The sequence below is a fragment of the Furipterus horrens genome, unplaced genomic scaffold (genome assembly GCF_987537825.1).
Source record: "Furipterus horrens unplaced genomic scaffold, mFurHor1.1.pri manual_scaffold_11, whole genome shotgun sequence".
NCBI classification, from domain to species: Eukaryota; Metazoa; Chordata; class Mammalia; order Chiroptera; family Furipteridae; genus Furipterus; species Furipterus horrens.
In genome coordinates, this window is record NW_028327181.1 from 647,653 (window position 1) to 669,139 (window position 21,487).

The 21,487-nt window shown below is 59.4% G+C and overlaps 1 protein-coding gene across 1 annotated transcript in view; it reads right to left on the reverse strand.

Moving 5' to 3' along the window:
• The window catches only part of SFSWAP (splicing factor SWAP), a 38,508-nt gene that overhangs the window by 10,346 nt on the left and 6,675 nt on the right, over nt 1-21,487 (reverse strand). The window contains exons 5-14 of the mRNA XM_090290761.1: nt 20,307-20,532; nt 19,366-19,478; nt 17,721-17,856; nt 10,440-10,680; nt 9,555-9,686; nt 8,687-8,786; nt 7,773-7,944; nt 4,824-5,054; nt 3,772-3,962; nt 641-906 (exon numbers count right to left, since the gene is read on the reverse strand). Coding sequence (XP_090146887.1) covers nt 641-906; nt 3,772-3,962; nt 4,824-5,054; nt 7,773-7,944; nt 8,687-8,786; nt 9,555-9,686; nt 10,440-10,680; nt 17,721-17,856; nt 19,366-19,478; nt 20,307-20,532 — 1,808 coding nt within the window. The remainder of the gene's footprint in view (nt 1-640; nt 907-3,771; nt 3,963-4,823; nt 5,055-7,772; nt 7,945-8,686; nt 8,787-9,554; nt 9,687-10,439; nt 10,681-17,720; nt 17,857-19,365; nt 19,479-20,306; nt 20,533-21,487) is intronic.

Consider the following 21,487-nt stretch of genomic DNA (forward strand, 5'->3'; position numbering starts at 1 on the left):
CTGCACGTCCTGCAGGAGAGGGGGTCCGGCCGCAGGTGCCGGAAGGGCAGAGCAGCCCAAACTTTAAAACCAGAACCTGCTCTCCTGACCCCCCCGCGGGCCAGTCACACACGCACAACAGGGCGGCTCCGCTGCGAAGGGAAGTCGGACCCGTCACGGTTCTCAGCGCGGTTCTGGGCCTGCAGCGCGAGGCGGCTCTCACGCAGCCCGGCTCCCAGGCGGGGCAGCTCCGGGGCCGCAGTGACCGGGCGGGAGGTCTGGTGCCGCCACGGCGAAGGCGGAGCTGCGGCCCGGGTCGCGTCCGCGAGCACCACGGATGCCGGCAGGCCGTGCCGGCTGCAAAGCCCTCTGCTGCCCGGTGCTTCCTCAGGGGCGCGAGGACGGGGAAGCCCACGCCTCCGACAAGCAAACCCCCAGCCCTGGGAAGTCTTCAAACATGCAGCACATGCGCTGTGCCTGCTTCCTGCAAGGCCTGCTAAAACTTAAATAAAATAAATCTGCTTTTTTAAAAAAACGGGCAGTAGTTCATGAGGTTTAGAGGGAAGTAAAAATAAAAAGTGGTTTCCAGAGCTCCATGTGGGCCTGCAGGACGCACTGCCCCGCACCCGTGCCCACGCGCACGCACGCCCTGTGCACCCACCTGGAGCGCCGTGCTGTCCGGTAGGCACTGGGGAGACAATGCTTTGCCTTCGAGTGGGACCGAGACCGGGACTTGGATGACGAGTGGTACCTGGGGGAGCGCGACCTTGTTCGAGACCGCTTTTTGTGCTTCTTCTTCTTTCTCTCTTTCTCTTCTTCTCTGGGAGGGTCTCTGCTTCTGCTCGAGGGCCCTTCTGGGGGTTTAAGGTCTAATGTCGGCAGAGGGCGGCCCCCACTCAGGAGAGGACAGGCCACAGGGCTGGGTTCCTGGGAACAGAAGCAAACGTCTGCGCTGTCACAGGGAAAGACGTCCTTCAAACCTGTCCATTCACGAGACTCCCGTGAGGCCCCCACCGCCACGGCTCAGCAGCCCTCAGAGCGGGCCGCGCATGGCTCTCGGGGAGGGCGCCCCAGACCCCCCAGCAAAGGGCCCGCCTCTCCCCACGCGTTCCAGCCGAGGCGGCCGGGACTGATGAGCGGACACAGTGTCAGCCGAGGAGCTGCCCTTGCCCTTCGTACACGACCGTGACTTTCCCCTGGAAGAGTCCTCAAACCTCCCGCATCCCGTTTTTATGAATGTCTGTACACTCTGAAAATAATTTTTAAAGGAAGCCTGAAATTTTTGAAAAATGAGTCATTTATGAGAAGACTTAAAAAACGCATTCCCCCCGACCCCCAGTAACACTGGGAAGTAATCCCGGTATCAGTCCTCTGATCGCAGTGGCGTGTTTACCAAAAAGTCAGCACATGCTCTAAGCGCCCTGACGTCCGGCTGGGGGGGCGGGGAATGAACTGATCAAAAGGAGGCCATCGCTCTACAGCAAAGTCTCGCTCATGGGATCGCACTGTGTCACCAGGAACTGGGAGTTACACGTGGACGCAAGGTTTCTTAACGAGTCTGAGACTTCATACCTGGAAACATGTCTCTCCGCTGCCGGGAGCAGCCCCACCACTGCGATCTCGGGGGAGGGGGGCAGGGGGAGGATGCTGCGTGTAGGACGGCTAGTTCCTACCCTGCTAGCCGGCCACCGGGCCACACTCTCCCGTGTCACCGTCCCACTCTTCTTCAGCAGCTCAGGCTCCCAGGCTGCTCAGCTCTGCATCCTCTGTGTAGACCCTTCGTGGTTGTGGTGGAAGTGTGTGTGTGTGTGTGTGTGTGTGTGTCCCTGTCACCTCTCCCAGCCACGGTGGCTCCCCGAGGCCTTGTCCAAGCCCAGGCCTCTACCAGCCCCTCTCTCCAAGGGCAGGGGCTGCAGCCAGGTGGTCCCCACCCGCTCCCTGACGCGGAGCAGCTCTGTGCCCGCAGTTGTCGGGTGGAACCGTTCACGGGCAGCATCGCCGCACAGGTGGGATCTTACAGTGACTGGGTGAGAAGCAGGCCTGACAGACACATGTCACTATGGTTCTCGCTTCCTCTCCACACTCTGGTTGGACCCATACACGTGGCAGGGCCATGGACTTGGAGAGGTTACTGCTGCCTAAGAAGGCCCTGAGCTCTGCCGTCAGCTGAGTGACTGCGTCGGGACTCAGAGGGCGTGGCTCCAGGCTTCCGACGGCTCCCGTTTTAACTGAGAACACACACAGGCACCAGACCCAGGCCGGCTCCCACGGGGCCGTCCTCCCCACGCCGGCGGCTCCAGGGCCGAGTGCCTGCCTTGCTCGCTGGGGTCAGCGAGTCCTGCACCCGGACACGCAGCAGAGGAGTCAGGGTGCCCTGCTGTCTCCAGAGCTGCTTCAGGCTGAAAATATTTTCGAGTGTGAATCTCATTTACGACAATTGCCAATTTAACTCAAGTACTTCTGTTTCAAAGCAATTAAAGGCATTTATCCCTGTCTGCTAGTGAGCACATCGCTTTTTTGTGGGAATCGTTTAGTGGCGACAGTTCCTCCCGTTAGACGCACAGCAGGAGGGGCCCAGCGATTTCAGCAATAAGCGCACACGGTCCTCACAGGCTCAAGGACGAGAAAGGCGGCGACACCAGGCACACAGAAGACGGGAGGAAAGCCGCCTGCCCGTGCTCACAGGGGACTGATTCAGTGGCTGGGGCAGGTGACACGCAGACAGGAACGCACGGCTGACGGTGGACAACCCTGGCGGGGCCGAGCGTTCATCACACAGCTGCACGGGAAGCAGGCGCGGGCGGCCACCCAGCGAACGGAGCCCGGGCAGCGCTGTAGATGCAGGCGCCTTTTAATCCTGCCCTCCACGCACCGCTCCAACGCCAACTGAGCACTAAAGGACATCGAAGCAGCCCCGCACACACCCCTGCCTTCCTAGGCTCCCGCCGTGGCTATGACGCAACTCCTGTAGCTGCAGCCATAAAAACGGACGTGACTTAGACGCTGTCCCTCCTCCCTTCTCCTGAAAGCCCCTTTCTCTCCGCTCCAAGGGTGTGAGAGGTCGACTTAGCTGCTCGTCTTTAGCCCAGAGCCAGGGAGTGCCCACAGGTGCACTGCGCACCCTCTGCTCTGGCAGGCTGGCGGCAGCTCGGCCAGGAGGCGCCAAGGGCAGGCGCAGAGCCGGCCACCCCGGGGGCCGTCCAGCTATGAAGATTTCGGAGGATCCAGGGAAGAAAGCCGCTGGGCCTCCTACAGCGTGCCAAGCCCGGGCTCAGAACACTGTTCCCCACAAGAAAACAGACCACGAGGTCACACGTGGCCGAGGCCAGCTCTGAGCAGCGCCAAGGTAGCATGCCTGCAGCAGAGACTGCGCAGGGTGGGCGCCAACATGCGGCCTGCAGCAGGGTCCCCGCAGGGCTGCCACTCGACCCCGTGGGCGGGCTGGGTCCTGGCCACGTGGCTCAGGAAGGAGCTGGAGGGAGGGCCACCCGTCTGGAGAGCAGACTCACTGGCTGAAGCTGGGACCTCGCACGTGCCCCAGCGTGAGATTCAGCCTCGAGGGGACACTCAGGGGCCGGGGCTGCGAGGGAGCCCAGACAGAGCCTCCCAGCCGGGGACCCAGTGGCTGCGCCCCAAAGAGCTCAGCCCCCCGAGCCCTGCTGCACTGCGACAGCAGCCACTGCGGGTGAGGGCCCTGCCGAGACCGGGGATCCGAACCGCGAGGGGGCTGTGCTCACGGCTCCCACCAGTGGTGCGGGCCCACAAAGCAGGCGCAGACCCTCCTGGACTCACCTCTAAGCTAAAAGGATTCTCCTCAACTTTCCCGCCTTCTGCTTCTGGAAGAGGGTTTTTTAACGTCTGTAAGAAGAGAGCGGCTTTCCGCTTCCGTTCCGCTTGCAGCTGCTTCTCCTTCGACTCCTTGGACGCCTGGGCCAGCTTCTCCCTGGCAGCGGCCGCCAGCCGGTCCTCCAGCTTTTGCTTCGCTAAGGGGTGAACAGAAGAAAAGTGGGTTAGAGAAGCAGAACTTCCTAAAGACCTCGCTCCCTGCACTTCCACAGGCAGTGACAGGGTCAGGAGCAACAACAGGCTGAGACATGAATGAGATCCAAGCTCCAGGACAGGACAGCCAATCGAACAGACTGGGTTCTGAGAGAATTAGTTCCCGATGCTTATTAGTAGCATTTTTATATTTCACTTTAAAATTAAAGTCAAATGTGGCTGGGCCATGACAGCTGGGACAATGGTAACCGGGGACGGCTCTTGGAGACAGGTGTGCAGATAGCCCTCGCAGGTGACGGTCCACACAGACTGCAGAGCTGATACAGGTCACGAGCAGCTCCGCACAAGGGCCTGACAGGACGGTGTCTTGGGGTTAGAAAGTGACCTGTCCAACCAACTGCCACTTGGCCTGCTCATGCTCACACAAAGAGCAGCGGATAAAACCCAGGCGGAAGAGAGAAACAGGGGAGGCCACCCTTCACGGCTGCAGAGCAGGAGGCTGCTGGCCACAGGGCAGAGGCAGGCAGTGGCCACGCCGCAACCCATGGGGACGAGCTGCAGCTGGAGGCCAGCGCAAGCCTGCGCTGCGGTCAGGGGCCCGAGGGCTCAGCGGGGCAGCAGCCTCAGCAGGGGCATCACCCCCTGGTCAGCACACCCACCCGACGTGGGAGGCAGGCCGCGCGTGTGCCCAGGGGACCCCACGGCCCGCTCTCTGCACACAAGACGCCTGCACGGCCCCAGCACGGGGTGGAGGCGGGGGCGGTCGTCCCCCACGGAGAGCCGTCCGCAGGCGCAGCAGCACCCCCGCCCCAGCCGCCCGTCTCAAAGGCCAGACGCGGACACACCTTGCTTGGCTTCCAGCTCCTCCTGGGTGAGTGGGGGCCGCCTCTCCTCGCCGACCGCACAGGGCGGGGCCCCGGCCGGGTCTGCGCCGGCCGCAGCGCAGGAGCCCTCCTGCCCCTCTTTGCTCTCCTCGTCCTCGTCGCTGTCGTCGTCCAGCCGCACGCGGTTCTTCTCCAGGGGAAGGAGGTCGTTTTCTTTGGCCTTGATCGCAAAGCTTATCGGAGCAAACGAGGCTGCTGAAAAAAGGCGGAAACAGTCACACGCTTTTGGTGATGAAGCCCAGGGAGGAAACCACCAGAAGCCTCAGAGGTGGGAGGCGTGCCCACACGCGCCATTCCGTGGTGGCCCTGCCGGCCCCAGCCCATGTCTGCTGGAGCCGCACACGAGCGCGGTCAGCGACAACACGCTGCCGTGCTGGGGGCCCGCTCCGAAAGCTGACGGGGGGCTGGGCCCAGCACACGCCGGGCAGGGTGGCTCCGTTACCACGCTCCGTTTCTGTACCTGTCTGAGATTCCCCACAGCAAACCAGTTTAACAATGTCGACCCTTTATTGCCTGCCTACTGTAACGTGGTCTCTCTCACCCTTAGTCCTCACCCGATGACATTTTTTGAGAGAGAGAGAGAGAGAGAGAGAGAGGAGGAACGGAGAGGGAGACAAACTAGACGGTCGCCTCCCACATGTCCCGGGTCAGGGATCATTCGTATCCAGACTGGGGCTTGAACCCACAACCTTTCGGTTACAGGACAACATTCCAACCAACAGAGCTACACCGGCCAGGGCTGCAATATGGTCTCTTTAATAAACAGAATCAGGGAGTCTTTAGGAGAGCACACCTCACTAAAATGTTCATCGAAATCACCCAGCTTAGGTTGGGGCTAAAGTGTTACACCACAAAATAATTTAAAAACAATTCTTTCCAAACTGTCTTCCTCCAAATTAGAATAGTAAGCAAGCACAAACAGAACATTAAGTGGAAGCTTCCAGAACATGGTCCGTGTCCAGCACACCTTTGTGCAGACATGGGGGCTGGCGTCCAGGCGCTGCTGACAACACAGCGCAGGTGACCTGATAACTGAACTGGCGGACGTGCCACCTCCGCGCCCACCTGGCTCCTGGCCCCGCCCACCCCGCAAGGAACCAGGTTGCACAGCAGTTGGGGGGGGGGGGCAGGGGCCGTGGGGCTCACGGGCAGAGGGGGGGGGGAGTCAGCTTCCCTGCAGAACTGCGGCTTCCACCCAGAGGCCCATCTGCGCATCCCACGCCCTGAAGGAAAAGCACTTCCTCAGCCTCCGAGCTTCCTGTGCGTTAGGGACCAGGCCCCAACCCCCGGTGGCCGAGCGCCGCCTGGGCTCCTTCCCTGGGCTCACAGACCCCCTCACACCGGCCCGCCCCCCGGCACCCACCGCGCAGGCGGACTGAGCGTGCGAGGCTGCAGGACAGAGGGGCCGTGCGCTCCCACCCACCGCACGGCAGGCCGCGGCTGTCAGGAGTCACTCAGATGAAAACCAGCAGGCCCCACCCCGCCCCCACCAACCAAATAGGCTCGTGTTCAGAGGGTAACGTGTCTTATCACTAAATCCAACTTCAAAAGCGATGGACAGCCTCTGTGGGAACCTTTGAAAACACAGGAGCACAAAACGAAAGGCCACCTGAACGTGAGCGTGGGTGGTCCTGGCAGGTGCTCACACACACAGGCACCGGGTCCTACGCGCGGGGGCCAGAGCCGGTGGCTCTCCCTTCACAAGCACCTCGCTCCAGTCTAAGTGGTGCCCACGGCTCCATTAAGAGATCATTTTACAACGGCAACGATGGTTCCCAGTGTGGGCAGGCCCACACGACGGCTCCCACGGCTTCAGGTTCCAAGTGCAGAGCCCGGGTCGAGGCCCTGCCACCACGCCCTGGGGGCAAGGCGCTCCAGGAACGCGAGGGCTCACACGTTTAGGATGTGGCCCCGTCACTGGGATTTTCTTTGACATTTTCACTGCACGTGAAATTTTTCTGGTGCAGCAGCCTCATCGTGCTCCCTTTCCTGACTGTGGCCTCAAAGCACTGACGGCTGCAGAGGCCTCTGGACTCTGCTCCATGTCGCAGACACGACCTGTCTGGCCGTGAACGAGACAGACCCGAGTGTGACAGGCCCACGGGTGCCCCCGCCCCCCGAGCACCAGCTGCTGCTCCCGCCGACGCCTGTCCCCCGTCTCAGCCCTGTTCCTTGGAGACCTGAGGACACCTGTGAGCTTCCTGGGCACCACTGAGCCTGGCGCCTGCACTCTGTCTTACACTACCTGCTGCTCAGCAGTCTTTTCAGGGGCTGACAACGCTGCACTAGTTTTATTGTATCTTCAGTTCCATGAGAATACAAATGAGGTTTAAAATTCCCCGTTTCTTAGTAACTGTCAGAGACGCCTGTGCCACATGGGTCAGTGCCCCCGCCCCGCAGCCTGGAGCTGCGCCACCTCCTCACCCGGCAGAGGCCTGTGCTTGGCCAGGGCCCTGCAGCTCCTGGGGCTTCCAGGCTCAGACAGCGGGGCGCGCTTCCTCTGCCCTATGGGACAGCTGTGGGGGTGGAGGGAGCTTCGCCGCAGCCCCAACCTGCCGCCCACCCCCCTCTGGGGTCATTGCCACGGGGTCCCAAAGTGCCCTGCTCTCCCCTGCAGACGGAATCCCAGAGGGCCGGCTGGTGCCACCGAACACAGACAGCACATCCTCCCCGGACCACAGTTTGCATGCAGATGAGTGCCGGACGTCCGAGACTCATCGTCTGGAACAGCCTACACGTGCCCCCAAACCTGGGAGCAGCCCGCCGAACACACGCAGGCCCACGCCGGGCTCCCGCCGACGCCCCCGCCCAGCAGGGGCCCTCGCACACCCCGCCTTCGGCTGCTCCCCCCAGGCTGCCGGGCCCCCTCCTGCTGAGGGGAAGGGACACCTGGGGGCCAGGCACACGTACCTTTCACGAGCTTCCCGTCTGTGACGGCCTTACTGGACGCTGACTCCTTCTTTCCCGCCGTGCCGCCGCGTCCTCCCGCGCCGGCCGGGTCCTCAGCTGCCCCGTCCTCCCCCGGGTCGCTCGGCTTTTCGGAGGCAGACCCCGCGGGGGCCTCTTCTGGTGCTGACGCAGCCTGCAGACAGGAAGGTGGCAGGACGCCATGGCTCAGGGGACAGTCGCCCAGCAGACCCGCCACACAGGTCTCCCCTGGACACCGCAGCGGCAGGAAGGATGCGCTCGCCACCCGAGCACCGCTGCCCATGGGACAGGAGGGTGGAAGGAGCCACGGCTGGAGGCACCTCCGCAGGCCCCACGCCGTCGTGGGAGCCGTGCTCCCGACCGTCCCCTGGGGGACAAGGGCCCGAGAACACGTGTGGAACGAAAAGGAGGCCCGGGGCCCGCTCTCTCCCTTGGCAGGCGGGTGTGCCAGGGTGCCCGCAGAGCAGAGGCAGCGGAGAGGGTGACAAGGACAGGAAGGGTCAGGGGCGACGGTGGCAGGAGGGGCGGGGGTGGGCAGCTGTGGGTGGGCAGAGCTCCGGGACGCGGGGGTCCCCACGGACAGCCCCAGGCAGCCCAGCACCGCGGCAGCTGTGCACGCTTGTCTGCCACACATCAGAGTCCGTGTCACCCCACGGCCAGCACACGGCTGCCGTGAGAAGCGCGTGAAAGCAGCCCGCCCAGCACCAAGCGCGTTTCAGGACACGCTGGACAGGCGGTCGCTCACCAGTGAGCTGTGAACATGGGAGGGAGTTTCAACAGAGTTCAAACAAGGTTCAGCGGGCAGAGGTGGGACCCGCCAGACGGCCCAGGCTCCTGGGGGTCACACCCGAGAAGGGGCCTGAGCCAGACCCCCTCTGCCCCGCGGCCCCGCTGACCGGTACCTGCGCGCTGTCGCCCCCTTCCTTCTGCAGGAAGAACTGCTTCTTGAACTCGTAGTAGGCGTTGTACTGGTGCCAGGGCTGGAGGAACTCGAACCTGCGACACAGGAGGGACCGGGCGGGTCACCACAAGCAGGCTCGCAGCTCCGGCTGTGGTGACGGTGGATCTGACAGGAGCCAGACGCTGCCCTCCGTGCACTACGACAGTGGACCACCCCACGGATGCCCCCCGCCCACTGGACAGACCAGGGAGCCGGAGGCCCAGAAGTCACACCCCTTGTCCCCATCACCTGTCACAGTGCAAGCCCAGCCCCAAAACATCAAGTGAGAAACAAAACAACCCCAAGCTGTATGTCTAAATTTCCATAGCAGATTCCCGAAAAGCCCGAATTCTCATCTTTTACTTGGAGAAACTTCACTGTTTTTACTTAAAAATAAACAAACAAACAAATAAAAAACCAGGTAATGCAACGAAAAACACCACCCCACCCTGGCTGGTGCGGCTCAGGGGATTGAGCACTGGCCTATCTGCAAACCAAAGGGTCACTGATTCGATTCCCAGTCAGGGCACAGGCCTGGGTCGCGGGCCAGGTCCCCAGTTGGGGGCGTGTGAGAGGCAACCACACATGGATGTTTCTTTCTCTCTTCCTCCTCTAAAGTAAATAAATAAAATCTTATAGAAAAAAACAAAAAAACCCACCACCCAACTCTAAGTAATTTAACAATATAATCACAAGACATATTTATCTAAACACAGATTTAAAACATTAAGAAAAAAAACCATGCAGCTAGGTTTAAGAAAGAAAGAAGCTAAACCAACCCCCAAACACCACCCACGTAAGCCACACAGAACGCTGCCGTTCACCTCTGGTCGTTCTTGGCACGGACGCTGGTCTCAAACTTGAGGCCGTTTCTGGCCACGTACTCAGCCAGCTTGTCGATCACGGGCTGGATGTCGGGGGGCGGCGGGATGATGGCGGCCACGGGAGCGAGAGCACTGCGGAGAGGAGCCGGTCTCGGTCACGGTGAGGACACCTCACACCAGCACCAAGTGACAGCCACACAGGGGCTGACTACCTGGGATGGCTCGCCCCCCGACAGACGGCAAACCATTTACAACGGGGACGGGCGTGTCCCTGCCCAAGGGGGAGAGGGGGCCAGCTCACGGCGCCCCCCAACCGCCCCCTGCAGTGAGCGCTGACCCTCAGAAGCAACACGAGAAAGCCGCGTGCGGATCTCTGCGATATCTCAGAGAGCTGAGGCTGGCGGCCTGACCCCTCCTCCTCCACTCCACGTCGGACTGGACAGCGGGTCACGTGTGCAGCAACGTCAGCACGTGGGCTCATGTCCAAAGAGACTCTTTTCAACCAAAAGGGCCCAGGACACGTGCGCTCGCTCAGCCCACACACACGAGGGGCCCCCAGGCGGCCGTGCTAGGTGCTGGGGTCCCGCCTGCCCCTTCATTCACTGGTCGGCGGCTGGGAGGTGTGTGGAGCTGCGGCCCCACTGCCCACGACCCGCCTCCCCCGCCCACCTGCACGTGGCGAGGACGGGTCTGGGCTGGGGGAGGCCACCGGGCACCCCTCTTCTCAGTGCTCATTCCTCACTACTAAGTGTTGCGACAATTTTCGCTGCCCCATCGACTCTCTAACTTGGGGACTTAGATAATAAATATGCAGATAACAAAGACCCTCACCCCCACCCCCAAGAGCAAGGGGGCACCAGGCGCCCTGCAGGAGCGGGAGCGTACCTTGTGGTGATGGTGGTGGAGGTCACCCCGCTACTCGTCTCCACGGTGGTTTGGGGCGGCGGCGGCGTGGTCCCAGGAGGGGGCGGGGCGGTGGCTGTCACCCCGGTGGCGCTGGACACAGCTACCGTGGCTGGCAGGGCGCTGTAGTACGTGGCCACGTCGACCCCCGGGGGCGGAGGCGCCAGGCAGTAGGTGCCGTCCGGGAGCATGTAGTAGCTGTAGTACATGGCTGCCACGGTCGCTGCGGGACACACGTTTGGGGTGAGAGCGGCAAAGGACAGGCTGGCCGTGAGGGGCCACACCGCACGACACAGGAGCCGTCCAGTGCAGCACCCCTCTGTGCACCCCAGCTACGCTGCTTCTCCGTTTTCCTGCCACAGGAAAAGCTGCCCCGTAGCACGTGTCTGGAGGGACCAGGCAACGCCCACACACACCAGGGACGACGGAGGCCGAGGCCGCCAGAACGTGCAGACGAGGAGGAAGTACTGTCTCAAGCAACAACGCTTCCCTTTGCCTGGGCGGCTGCCTCAGCGTGACAGGCCCCCTGAGCTGGTGTCGTCCAGGCCGTCATGCCCGGGTCACCCGCCCACGCCAGCCTGCGTGCCCTGTAGCCAGGCGCCCCCCAGTGCGTGTGCTGTGACTTACGAGGAGGTCACGTTGGGGCTCCGCTAGTACAGCTGGGGACGAACGACCGCCTGCTACACATGGTGGGCAGTATGACAGCAGCCCACTGTTTTAACCATTAAAATTCCTGTAAGTCTATTCATCTTTGTGTGTGCGCGCCTGCGGAGGCGCGTATTCAAAACCAGTAATATCACAAAAAGTTAAATGATCTGATTAAGAATTTTAATTTCTAATCCTATTGTAGATAAGCAACGACAGAGACCTAATTTTTCTCTTCACTGGGGGATAGGCATAAGGTTCTTCTAAATGAGGAATTTTATTTTGATTTTCCATTAATTCACTTTAAAATAAAACTACGGTGGCCCTGGCTGGTGTGCCTCAGTGGATTGAGCTTTGGCCTGTGTCGCCGGTTCGATTCCCAGTCGGGGCACATGACTAGGTTGCACGTCAGGTCCCCAGTTGGGGGCGTGTGAGAGGCAACCACACACTGATGTTTCTCTCCCTCTCTTTCTCCTTTCCCTTCTCTCTAAAAACAAATAAATAAAATAAAATAAGTATATATCTTAAAATAAATAAATAAAATAAAAATTCAGCGCAAGCTTTGCACTGGCCACGGTCTCCCCCCAACAGCCCCCGGGGTCCCCCGCAGGCAGGGACTTAGTGTGCATGAACCACACATGTGGAAGCACCGCTGGGCATGAACACTGCTCCAGGGCCCACTGCGAGGCGCGGCCCTGTGTCCTGTCCACGTGATCTTCGGCACAGAAACACCCACGTACCACGCCTGGGGGCGGACGAGACCCCCCTACGCGGGCAGGAGGCGATGGCAGGGACGTGAGGCACGTTCGCCTGGGCCCTCAGCACTCAGCCCACAGGAGGTGCTGCTGGACAGACGGACCCGATGGCGCAGGACAAGCTGTCCCTGACCCCGGGAGGCCTTCGAGCACAAGGAGGGTTCTGTAAGATCTGACGCTACCCTGGGAGGGCGCCGCGCCCACCGCTCAGAGCATCACACTCCGAGGTCCTTGCTCTCAGGCCCGGCAGAGCTGGCGCCGAGGAGAAGATGATGGGGCACCGTGAGAGCCGAGGGGAGCCCCCACTAGATATCCCCACACACAGCCCGTGTCCCCCCAGGCCGGTGTCACATCTCAACCGAGGACAGACATACTGTGTCCTGTGATGGACCGTCAGCCTCTTGCCTAAGAAAAGCAAAACACATTTTAAAATGTGGCCGCAGCCCACGAGACACACGAATTCACAAAAACAAAGCAGGGCACGGTTACGCTCTAACTGCCCACACGCACAGTGCAGCTGCAAGCCAACGCGCCCTTACGTAACTCAAGGGAGCTGCCTTCAGATCCGAGCCTTTCCTCGGCAAGTGCCAAGGGGCGGCCGACCGGCGGCCCCCCCGCACGGTCCGTCCCGTCAAACGGAGGCCGAGTGTGAAGCGTGGGGGCGCCGGTCAGGCTGCGGGCTCACCTCCCTGGGGAGCCCGCCCCTGCGAACGCCTCAGAGCGCTGGCTGAACAGCAGCGAGTTCACACGCACGGCTGGCCCCGCAGAAAAGGCTCTGTCGCCCGGGTAAGAACAGAGCCAACCCCCAGCCTGACGGCCCCGAGCCACCCAGGAAGGAGTGACGGCAGACAGACACCTGTCCTTCCCAGCACGGCGCACGCACGCGTGGCGAGGCGGCCTCGCGGTCTGGTGGGCGCCAGCACTGGGGGCCCCCGGGGCCCGCCCACCACCGAGGCACCCTCGTCTAGCGGGAGGGCCGTCCGGGAGAAGGTCGTCTGTGAGGCCTGGGCAGGCGTGACGGTGTCAGTGAGCAGACAGACCGCAGCCTGAGGGCCGCCCTGCCTGGCCCAGCACCGCCCCTCGGCGCCCACCTCGGTCCTGCGGCGGGGGTCAGCGCAGCCCGCCCCCCACTGGCCCTGAGCCCCCTCGGCGCCGCCCCCTCCCCACCCAGGGACCACCCCGAGACAGGAACGTGCCGCCTGAGATCTTAGCCGACGCTTAAAGGGACTCGCTTCCAGGAGGGCCTGCTCCCAGCTGCTACTTCAAGTCACCCTTGGTCACCCTTGGTCACCCTCAAGGAAGACGTTTTCTACTTTTAACACTCCACTGAGGTTTGCAGGCTTGTCATAGAAAAGCAGGCTCTACGGACTTCTGGGTGACCAGGAAGGGGCGCAGGCGTGTGGCGTGCACAGCGCTGCGGGCAGAGGCAGGCGGAGTACGGGGAGCGGCCTGCAGGGGGGCAGAGCAGGCGCCGACCCCCGCTGGGCATCGGCCGTGAGGGAGGGGCCTCCAGACGGGGGTCTCTGTCCCTGAGTGGGGAAGGCCACCTGCTCTGGGACAATTCTGGAACCTCCAGGAGAGCAGAGGATGGGTTTTCCGCAGAAGACTGCACTGGGAAGGGGGGGGGCAAAGGCTCTCGGGGGGGGGGGGCACGGCCGAGGCAGGCCCGTTGCAGACGCGGCACAGAACTGGTCTGGAAGGAAGCGGCCCAGGCGACCTCGGTTCTCTGAGCTGCAGATGGACCGGGGGGGACAGGCATTCCGACGAGCACAAAGGGAGGCCATAAAACGACCATGAGCCGGAAGGGGTGTTGCCCAGCAGGGTCTGTGGTGGGCCTGCCCATTTCTGTGGGGCCTGGGCCACTCACGCTTTTAAATGGTTAGAAACCAAACAAAACAGTAACATTTCACGATGTTAACGTTCTACAAGACTCAAACTCAGTCCCCGTGAGTTAAGTTCTGCTGGAGCCCCCGGCCCGCCCCGGCCCAGGACCGTCCCACGCAGCGGCCCCGCCTGAGCCGGGAGGGAAGCCACGGTCGTCGGCGCCCCCACAGAGGAGTTGTGCTGGCCCTGCTGTGGGGCTCACGAACCGCACTGGGGGCACAAACACGCCCGTCCCAGAGCCGCTAGGCTCTCACCTGCATGCATGCAGGCCCCCCGCCCCCGGGAGAGGACAGAGACAGCCTTGCTGAGTGCCAAGGGACAGACCCGCACGGGAACGACAGGCGCAGGAGGCGGCTGCGCCTTTCAGCAGCGGAGCCAGTGCGCGGGGGCTCACGGGCCCCCGGGGAGGAGCCCCCTGGGAGCGGGGGTCAGGCTGAATGCTCTCATGGCCAGAAATGAGACTGTGGCAGAAAGTACTGTCCAAAGATGGCTACCATAAATAATATGTCCTATCCCACAAGTTCTTGCAGTGGAACTCCTTCCGAGCCGTGGAGTCTATGCTCTCAACCTGGACAGAACTTCATGGCTGTGACGGCCGGTACAATATGCCCACTGTGAGCTCCAGGAGGACCCAGGACTGTCGCTGACTAAGTTAGCACACTGACAAGCGAGCATGGGAAGAGACCCCAAGGGTCAGAAGAGCGGCCCCCACCTGCAGGGTGAGGATGGGCAGATGAAGCCCACGCACTTTCTACAGCGGCCTTCAATCCAGAAACACCCAGGGTGCCTCTTGGTTCCAGGCAAGAGCAACTCAATGTGTCTTCTCTGCCAAGCTGCTCATGTGTCAAAAGGCAACAGCCATTGCCAACATGGGGTCACAGAAAATAGCACCCAAGAGCAATTAATAAAAACCACCAGCCAACAAACCCACACAACCGGTCAGGGGCAGAAGCCAGCCGGCCCCAGCCTCCCTGTGTTGGGAAAAGCCACCACGCCCGGCTGTGCTCTGCAAAGGTCACAAAGAAAAACATGCTCCCCAAGAATTTTATACCGAACAGCTTTCTTTCCCACACCGTGGTGGAAGGCAGGCATTTCTCAGGTACGGGTGACTGACGTCATGGAACGGGACGCTGGTAAACAGTTACTGTTTATGAAATTAGAGCCCCCAAGAGACAAACGCAACGAGAACTGGAAGCTGTATTGGAAAGGACCCCGACCCCGACCCCGGAACTAACGCGAATGGGACTACGATCTCTCCCAAGAGCAACGCAGGAGCGGGCGAGGGAGAGGCAGGCGCCTTACCCAGCACTGCCTCCCGCTGGTGTCACCATGAATAAAACCCAAGATAAAAAAGACAGCTTCAGAAAAACCCTGTAATCGCGACTTCTTTAATGTTCTCCTAACGTCTGGAACTGAATTCTTGATATGGAAGAAACTTTACCTGCCATTACTTCACTATGATTTCTGATTATAAGGTTCATGAGTTAAATTCAGGTAAAATTTATAAACTTATTTTCACTTTAACATGTTTCCATCCACACAGTCATGGCCTCGCATGACAGGATATGTGTATTCTGCAGACATGAGCCCCCTGCTTCCCTCTCCCTTCCCCACTTTCCCCAGGGGGACACTGATGCTCACGCACAGTGGGGTTGTGGGTCACAGGTTTACTTTCTTCTACTTCTCCTGACTTCCAACAAAGCCATTTTTTAAAAAGGGGATCCTCACCGGCTGGTGTGGCTCAGTGGACTGAGCATGAGCCCGCAAACCAAAAAGTCACTGGTTTGATTCCCAGGGGCACAGGCCTGGGTTGCGGGCCAGGTCCCCCGTTGGGGGCGTGCGAGAGACAACCAATCGATGTCTCTCTCACACACAGATGTTCCTCTCCCTCCCTTTCCCCCTCCCCAAAAATAAATAAACCCTAAAAAAAGAAAAAGAAAAAAAAAAGGGCTTGCAAGGTAAATAAAGTACTTCAAGGTCATGATTTTGCAGAATAAAAGAAAATGTCACAAACACAACAGCCAAACCACTTAAAAAATGGAGAGATGCCAGAAAAGAGCAAGCCAGCCACATGATGTACTTTAATTTCACCTACGCTATTTATAGAACGAAACATCCGAAAAAACCAAAGTTAGCACTGTATTTTTAAAAAACTGCACACTGTAATATTGGGCAGTATTTCAGCCTTATTGCTTCCTGCACAATTAACTTTATTTATTAAACTCCTCTGCAAGGATTTATAGCTAAACAGCAGAAGACAACTAAACTGCAACAGAAAACAAAGGACAGGAAAAACAGTTCACTGCCTGGCGAGCAAATGGAATAAATTTTCTAGTTTCCCGTATCTGTGCTTAAGGAGTTTCTAGGGGCATGTGCAAGAGGCGACCGATCGGTGATTCTCTCCCTCTCTCCCTCCCTTCCCCTTTCTCTAAAAATAAGTAAGTAAAATCTTTTTAAAAAGGAAAAAGAAAAAGGGGAAGCCGGGCAGGGCAGGCCCTGGCCGCTCACCGCCCTGTGAGACGCCCCAAGACTCCCTGCCTTGCACCCTGCCGTGCCCGCAGCCCCGGCCAGCCTCCCCTCACGCTCTCCCCACCGGTCCGCCTCTGAAGACACCTTAGTCACATGACCACTGCTCCACCTCCACGCACCCACTTGTAATGACAGCAGAAATCCTGGGTCAAAGTCTGTGTGCCCTGAGGCCTGAACATGCTCCCAGCTCGCCCTCCAGGCTGTACCGACCAACACCCCACCTCCAACAGGAGCACCTGCCCACCTGCTCCTTCTTCCGCAACAGCTGGGAAACGGCACGCCGCTGGGCTGCACCTAGGGTTCCCAGATTTAATCCCCAACGACAGAGTCCACAGCCCCGAAACCTCGATTCACCCCACGACGTGTGCCCGTGTGTGCGCCTTCCTGGGGGAAGTCCCATGCCCTTGTGACGTCCGCTGGAGTCCGGTGCATGGAACACAGGACTTCTGCTGTCAACATTCAAAGAAATGTGACTTGACTCGATCTAATCCTTTAAAGAAATTGTCCAAGCTCTTCCGAGGTTTTAGCAGACCCGCATTAGGTTCACTAAGTAACGAAGTCTGAAGTCTGGGGATGCTAATTCAGCATGTCACAGCGACACGTGACGGGTCCTGGGGCTGGGAGGACGCACGAGGGCACAGTCATCGCCTCCCCCCGGGCCTGGCCCCGAGCCACGCGCAGCTCGCACTGTGACAGTTAACCTGAGACTGATGGCCCGGCCACTCCCTGAAAGCGACAAGCTTTCGAGGTGCAACCGTCAGATCAAGTTCCATGGGAAGGAGGCCGAATAAATGAGTTCCTGTGGCTTTGCTAAAGGCTCCCCTCACTCAAGTGTTTAGCCTCTGAACAAAACAAGTTTAAAACACCTGAGGGTGAGGCCGAGGCCAAACACTTCCAAGTGGGCTCCTGGGCAGCCTGTCAAGACGGGCTCCTCTGCCCAACCCTCAGGCGCCTGAAGGCCAGACGCCAGCCGGCGGGAGGAAGCGGGAGCCGTGACAGGGAACACTGCACGTCCACAGTGTCCATCCTCCCCATGCCCGACACAGCTCTGCTTCTGCCTGGGGCCCCCACATCCAGCTGAGGACCCACCTTCCAGCCTCTGCTGTGGGCAGCAAGGCCACGTGACACCAACCTGGTCCACGTGAGCTAAAGGGAACCCCCAGGCCCGGCCGCTGGGGAGGCCTCCAAGGAGGGGCAGCATCAGCCAGCACCTGCGTCCCGTCCCTGCCCTCCTCCCCGTCCTTTCTGGCAGGCAGAGCTGGTGTTCAGGGTGGTGACAAGCAAAGGGACGAGGCCACGTGCTCAGGAAGTCTCAACAGGAAGACCCCAGAGGCCTCAGTCTTCAGGCACCTCCGCCAGAGCTGCCCTGCCCGCGCCACAGCCCGGGGGACCCTGCGCTCAGCGCCCGCGGCCCGGTGGGCAGGAGGGAGGCGCACGGCGCAGTACTCACAGTCAGCGGAGTACTCGGCCTGGGCCGGCTGCGGGGCCGTGCCGTCTGCTGAGGGCGGGGCGGGCGCGGGGCCGTCGGCCTGGGCTTTGCGCACCAGCGCGGCCAGGGGATGGTCCGGGTCCACCACCTTCAGAGGCTGTGGGCAAAGGGGCACAGTCACGCCGCGTGCTTGCAGCCAGACAGAGCGCGCCTGCGTCGGGACGTGCCCAGCGCACACACACACACGCGCGCCGACTGCGGGGCCTCCGCAGGACACGGGTGGCCAGCTTCCCTTTTCCTAATGAGGGCTAGAGGGCTACGGGGCCCAGGACTGGAGGGCTGCTGACACCGGTGGGCGTCCAAGGCCGCGCGACTTTTAACCCTGTGCGCACCAGCGTCGCTCGCAGCGGCTTTTCTCAATGGCTGTAGACGCAAAGAACAACGGAATAATCCGTGTTTTGTTTGGTGCCTTTTTGTCCCTCAAGTTATATATTGAAGTAACTTTTTCTCATGTTGATTCAAATTTCGAATTTTTATGCTTGTTCAAATACTGACATTAATTGCTACAATTTTTACTTACATTTTGAACGGTACTTTTAATTTCATCTCTCTTTGCAATAATCGTAGAAACCATGCAGTGTGCACGATGAGGAAGTTTTTGCTACTGGACATTTTCATTGCTTCATGGTACAGCGTTAGCATTTTGTTTATATAAACTTTTTCACTGCTGATTTCTATTGATATATGTCTCTAGTGTGAATGCGTTTCTGTTCATTTTTTTTTGTACATTATGAAGTTTTTTTTCCCAAAAATGTATGCAATATTTGGCAAACTTCTTGCATGCTATCCATGTTGCTATGTGTTTTTTCAAATTATAATCATAGGTTTTATATCATGCCATATGTTATAGTTCAAAAGCCATATTGCAGGGAAGAATCTATTTTTTCTAAAATAATTGTTATAATAAAATAATTTCAGTGCAATGTTTTGTTAAATTGCATCAAAGAACACTGCTTACGAAAGTGTATTTACTATATGTCGTGAAATTTTCAGCAAATTATGGATAATAATGTTTTCATAAACATTTTTTATAAACTGCATTTCTCACACGGATTTTAGCAATCACGCGTGGCACTCAAAGGGTTAATCACCAGTAGCATGTAAAGTCCAAATGACACGAAGTCACCACCTCCCGGGTCAGCAGCACGGAACGGGGCTAGACGTGTGGGGAAGTCTCAGGGAGCCTACTCCACAGCCCAGGCACCGGGAGCCTGTGTGCCGCCCACGTGACAGCGCTGAGCAGCCCCTTTACACCAGGAGGGGCGAGCAGAGCCTTGTCCTCAGGGGACCTGCTGTGTTACAGTGAAGGCGGAGGAGGGGCCCGGCAGCATGCCCTCTGGGTGCCTCCCACCTGGCCCCACCACCACGCACTCTGCACAGCAAGACACCTGCCAGCATCTTCCTCGTTCTGGTCAGCCCAACAGCACAGTTAGCATGAATGAAAATAACTGGTTCATGAATTTCATAAAATGGGATAAACGAGCAACCCCAAGTGCAAAGCAGGCCTCCATGCCGACAGAAGCAGACGCAGCTACTGCATAAAGAAAGGCTTAAGGGCACTTTGCTGAAATGAAGGGATAAAAAGGCGCGACAGCGCGATCAGAACCTTCATCAGCTCCTCCAGGCGGTCACACTTCTTGGAAGCGAAGAGGGACGGGTGCAGGTAGCTGCCGTCACCCTCATCGTCCTCGTCCTCGTTGTCGGAGCTGACGCCTGGCTCTGGCGAGGGAGAGGAAGGGCACAGGTGAGTCCATGCGAGGAGGGACAAGGGCAGAGCTTCGTGCCACCCTTTTTGGTTATCAGCCAAAAACACCCGTGGACACACTCTGCACGCCGCCACCGAGGGGCTCGGCCAGGAGCCGGGCAGATGGAGGCCCCAGCTCGCCAGCCGGCAGCCTCCCGCCAGTGCTGACTTGTCCAGAGCCATTGTGTGGCTCAGCCCTTGAAGACAAAAGTCTTACCAGTTTGTGAAATGTAAGAGAATGGCAACAGGGATTATTAAAACTACAACACCCATACACACAGCGAGCTGTCATGCGATTCACACAGCTGCTTTTGAAAATCGTGTTTCAGCTGAAGAGAAAAAATTCAATGGCAGACATTTGTTGAGACTGTTGTCTGTGGGTGTTGTTCAAAACAGAGTTCACCGTAAGAATTCCAAGTCTAGTTACTGTTACAAGAACAACAGCTTAAGGCAGAGAGGGGTGAAATCGACAGTGAAATTAGCACGTCACGTCTGTGCACAGGACAGCGCCAGCCCAGGCACCAAGTCCCGGCAGCCAAATGGGGCAGGACGACCTTCCACCTAGATGGCTTGTTCTGAGAGCATCAATATTTAATTATGCTTCAGCCATCCATAAAAATGTTAATTAAGAACCTAATCTCTCTCCCGACTCATCGAGAAGAGCCTCACACGTGTACGTCAGGGGACGGGTCCCCGTCACCCTGGGGGAAGGGGCGCGCCCCCCGTGAGAGCGACCACCCTGGTGCTGCCCCCACCCACGCCCGCCCCCACGCGGTGGGAGGGGCCGGCCCGGCTGCACGCACTCTGCTTCTCGTCGCCTCTGCCCTCCGCCAGCACCGGGTAGCGGCCCTCCTTCATGGCTTTCTGGATGAACTTGTAGTAGGGGTTGAGGTAGTGGTCGAAGCGCAGGAAGTCAAACTGCGAGTTGCGGGCCTGCCTGGCCTTCAGCATGATCTCAAACTGTGCCCCCTGCCGGCACACGAAGCGGGCGGTGCGCTCGATGATGGCGTGCATCTTGGCTGTGGGCGGCTGGGGGGAAACACGCTCACGTCATCGGGTTTCCTCCTGGCCACGGGCCACAGGCCTCAGAACACAGCAGCTGCCCTGGACTCCCTGCCAACTGCAAGGCACGGGCTCTCACCTGGGAGAGCCCCAGCTGAAGACTGGCACCGGCCTTGGTCACCAGGCTCTCAGTCTGTTTCTGAATTTCGCAGTGTTTTGTGGGGCAAAACTCAACCTGCCAAGCAGGCCGCCCCACTTTGCGGGGAGCTGACGGGAGACAAGCTACTTGTGCAGCAGATCAAAGTATTTCCACACAACGGGCTCTTCACCTGGGCCCTCTGATGGGGCACAGGAGGGTGTGAGTCCTCAGAGGTTGTATACAGATCTGCACATATATTTGAATTTCTAAACACGTTTCTCAAGCACCTAAGAACCCCTCCTTTCTGTTTCTTAGCTGGAACTGGCTCTCACAGAATGGAAGCAGCTCCCCGGAGCAGCTGAAGAAAGCCACGTGCTCACACCGTCCTTCCTTCTGCACCCACACGTCCTTCCCCCGCCCCTGAGACATGGCTCCCGGCTGCAGGTCACCGACACCCCCATGCAGAGCACAGAGTCCTGCATGAAGCCCGTGGGCTGGGGCCACGACGGGCGAGCTTGCCACTGAAGCGGCCCACCGCCACCCGCGGTGCCCTGGGTGCTTTCCGCCACGCAGCTGGTCAGACCGAACGCTGGAAGCCCCGCGCCCACACACTCGCACCACCGACAAAGAGCAGCAACAGGAAATCACATGCCAATGAGGTGGAGAAGTGTTCTCATTAAAAATAGGCTGTTAAGATGCTCATCGCAGGCCCTGGCTGGTGTGGCTCAGTGGGTTGAGTGCTGGCCTGTGAACCAAAGCGTCGCCGGTATGATTCCCAGTCAGGGCACAGGCCTGGGTTGCAGGCCAGGTCCCCAGTTGGGGGTGCACAAGAGGCAACCACTC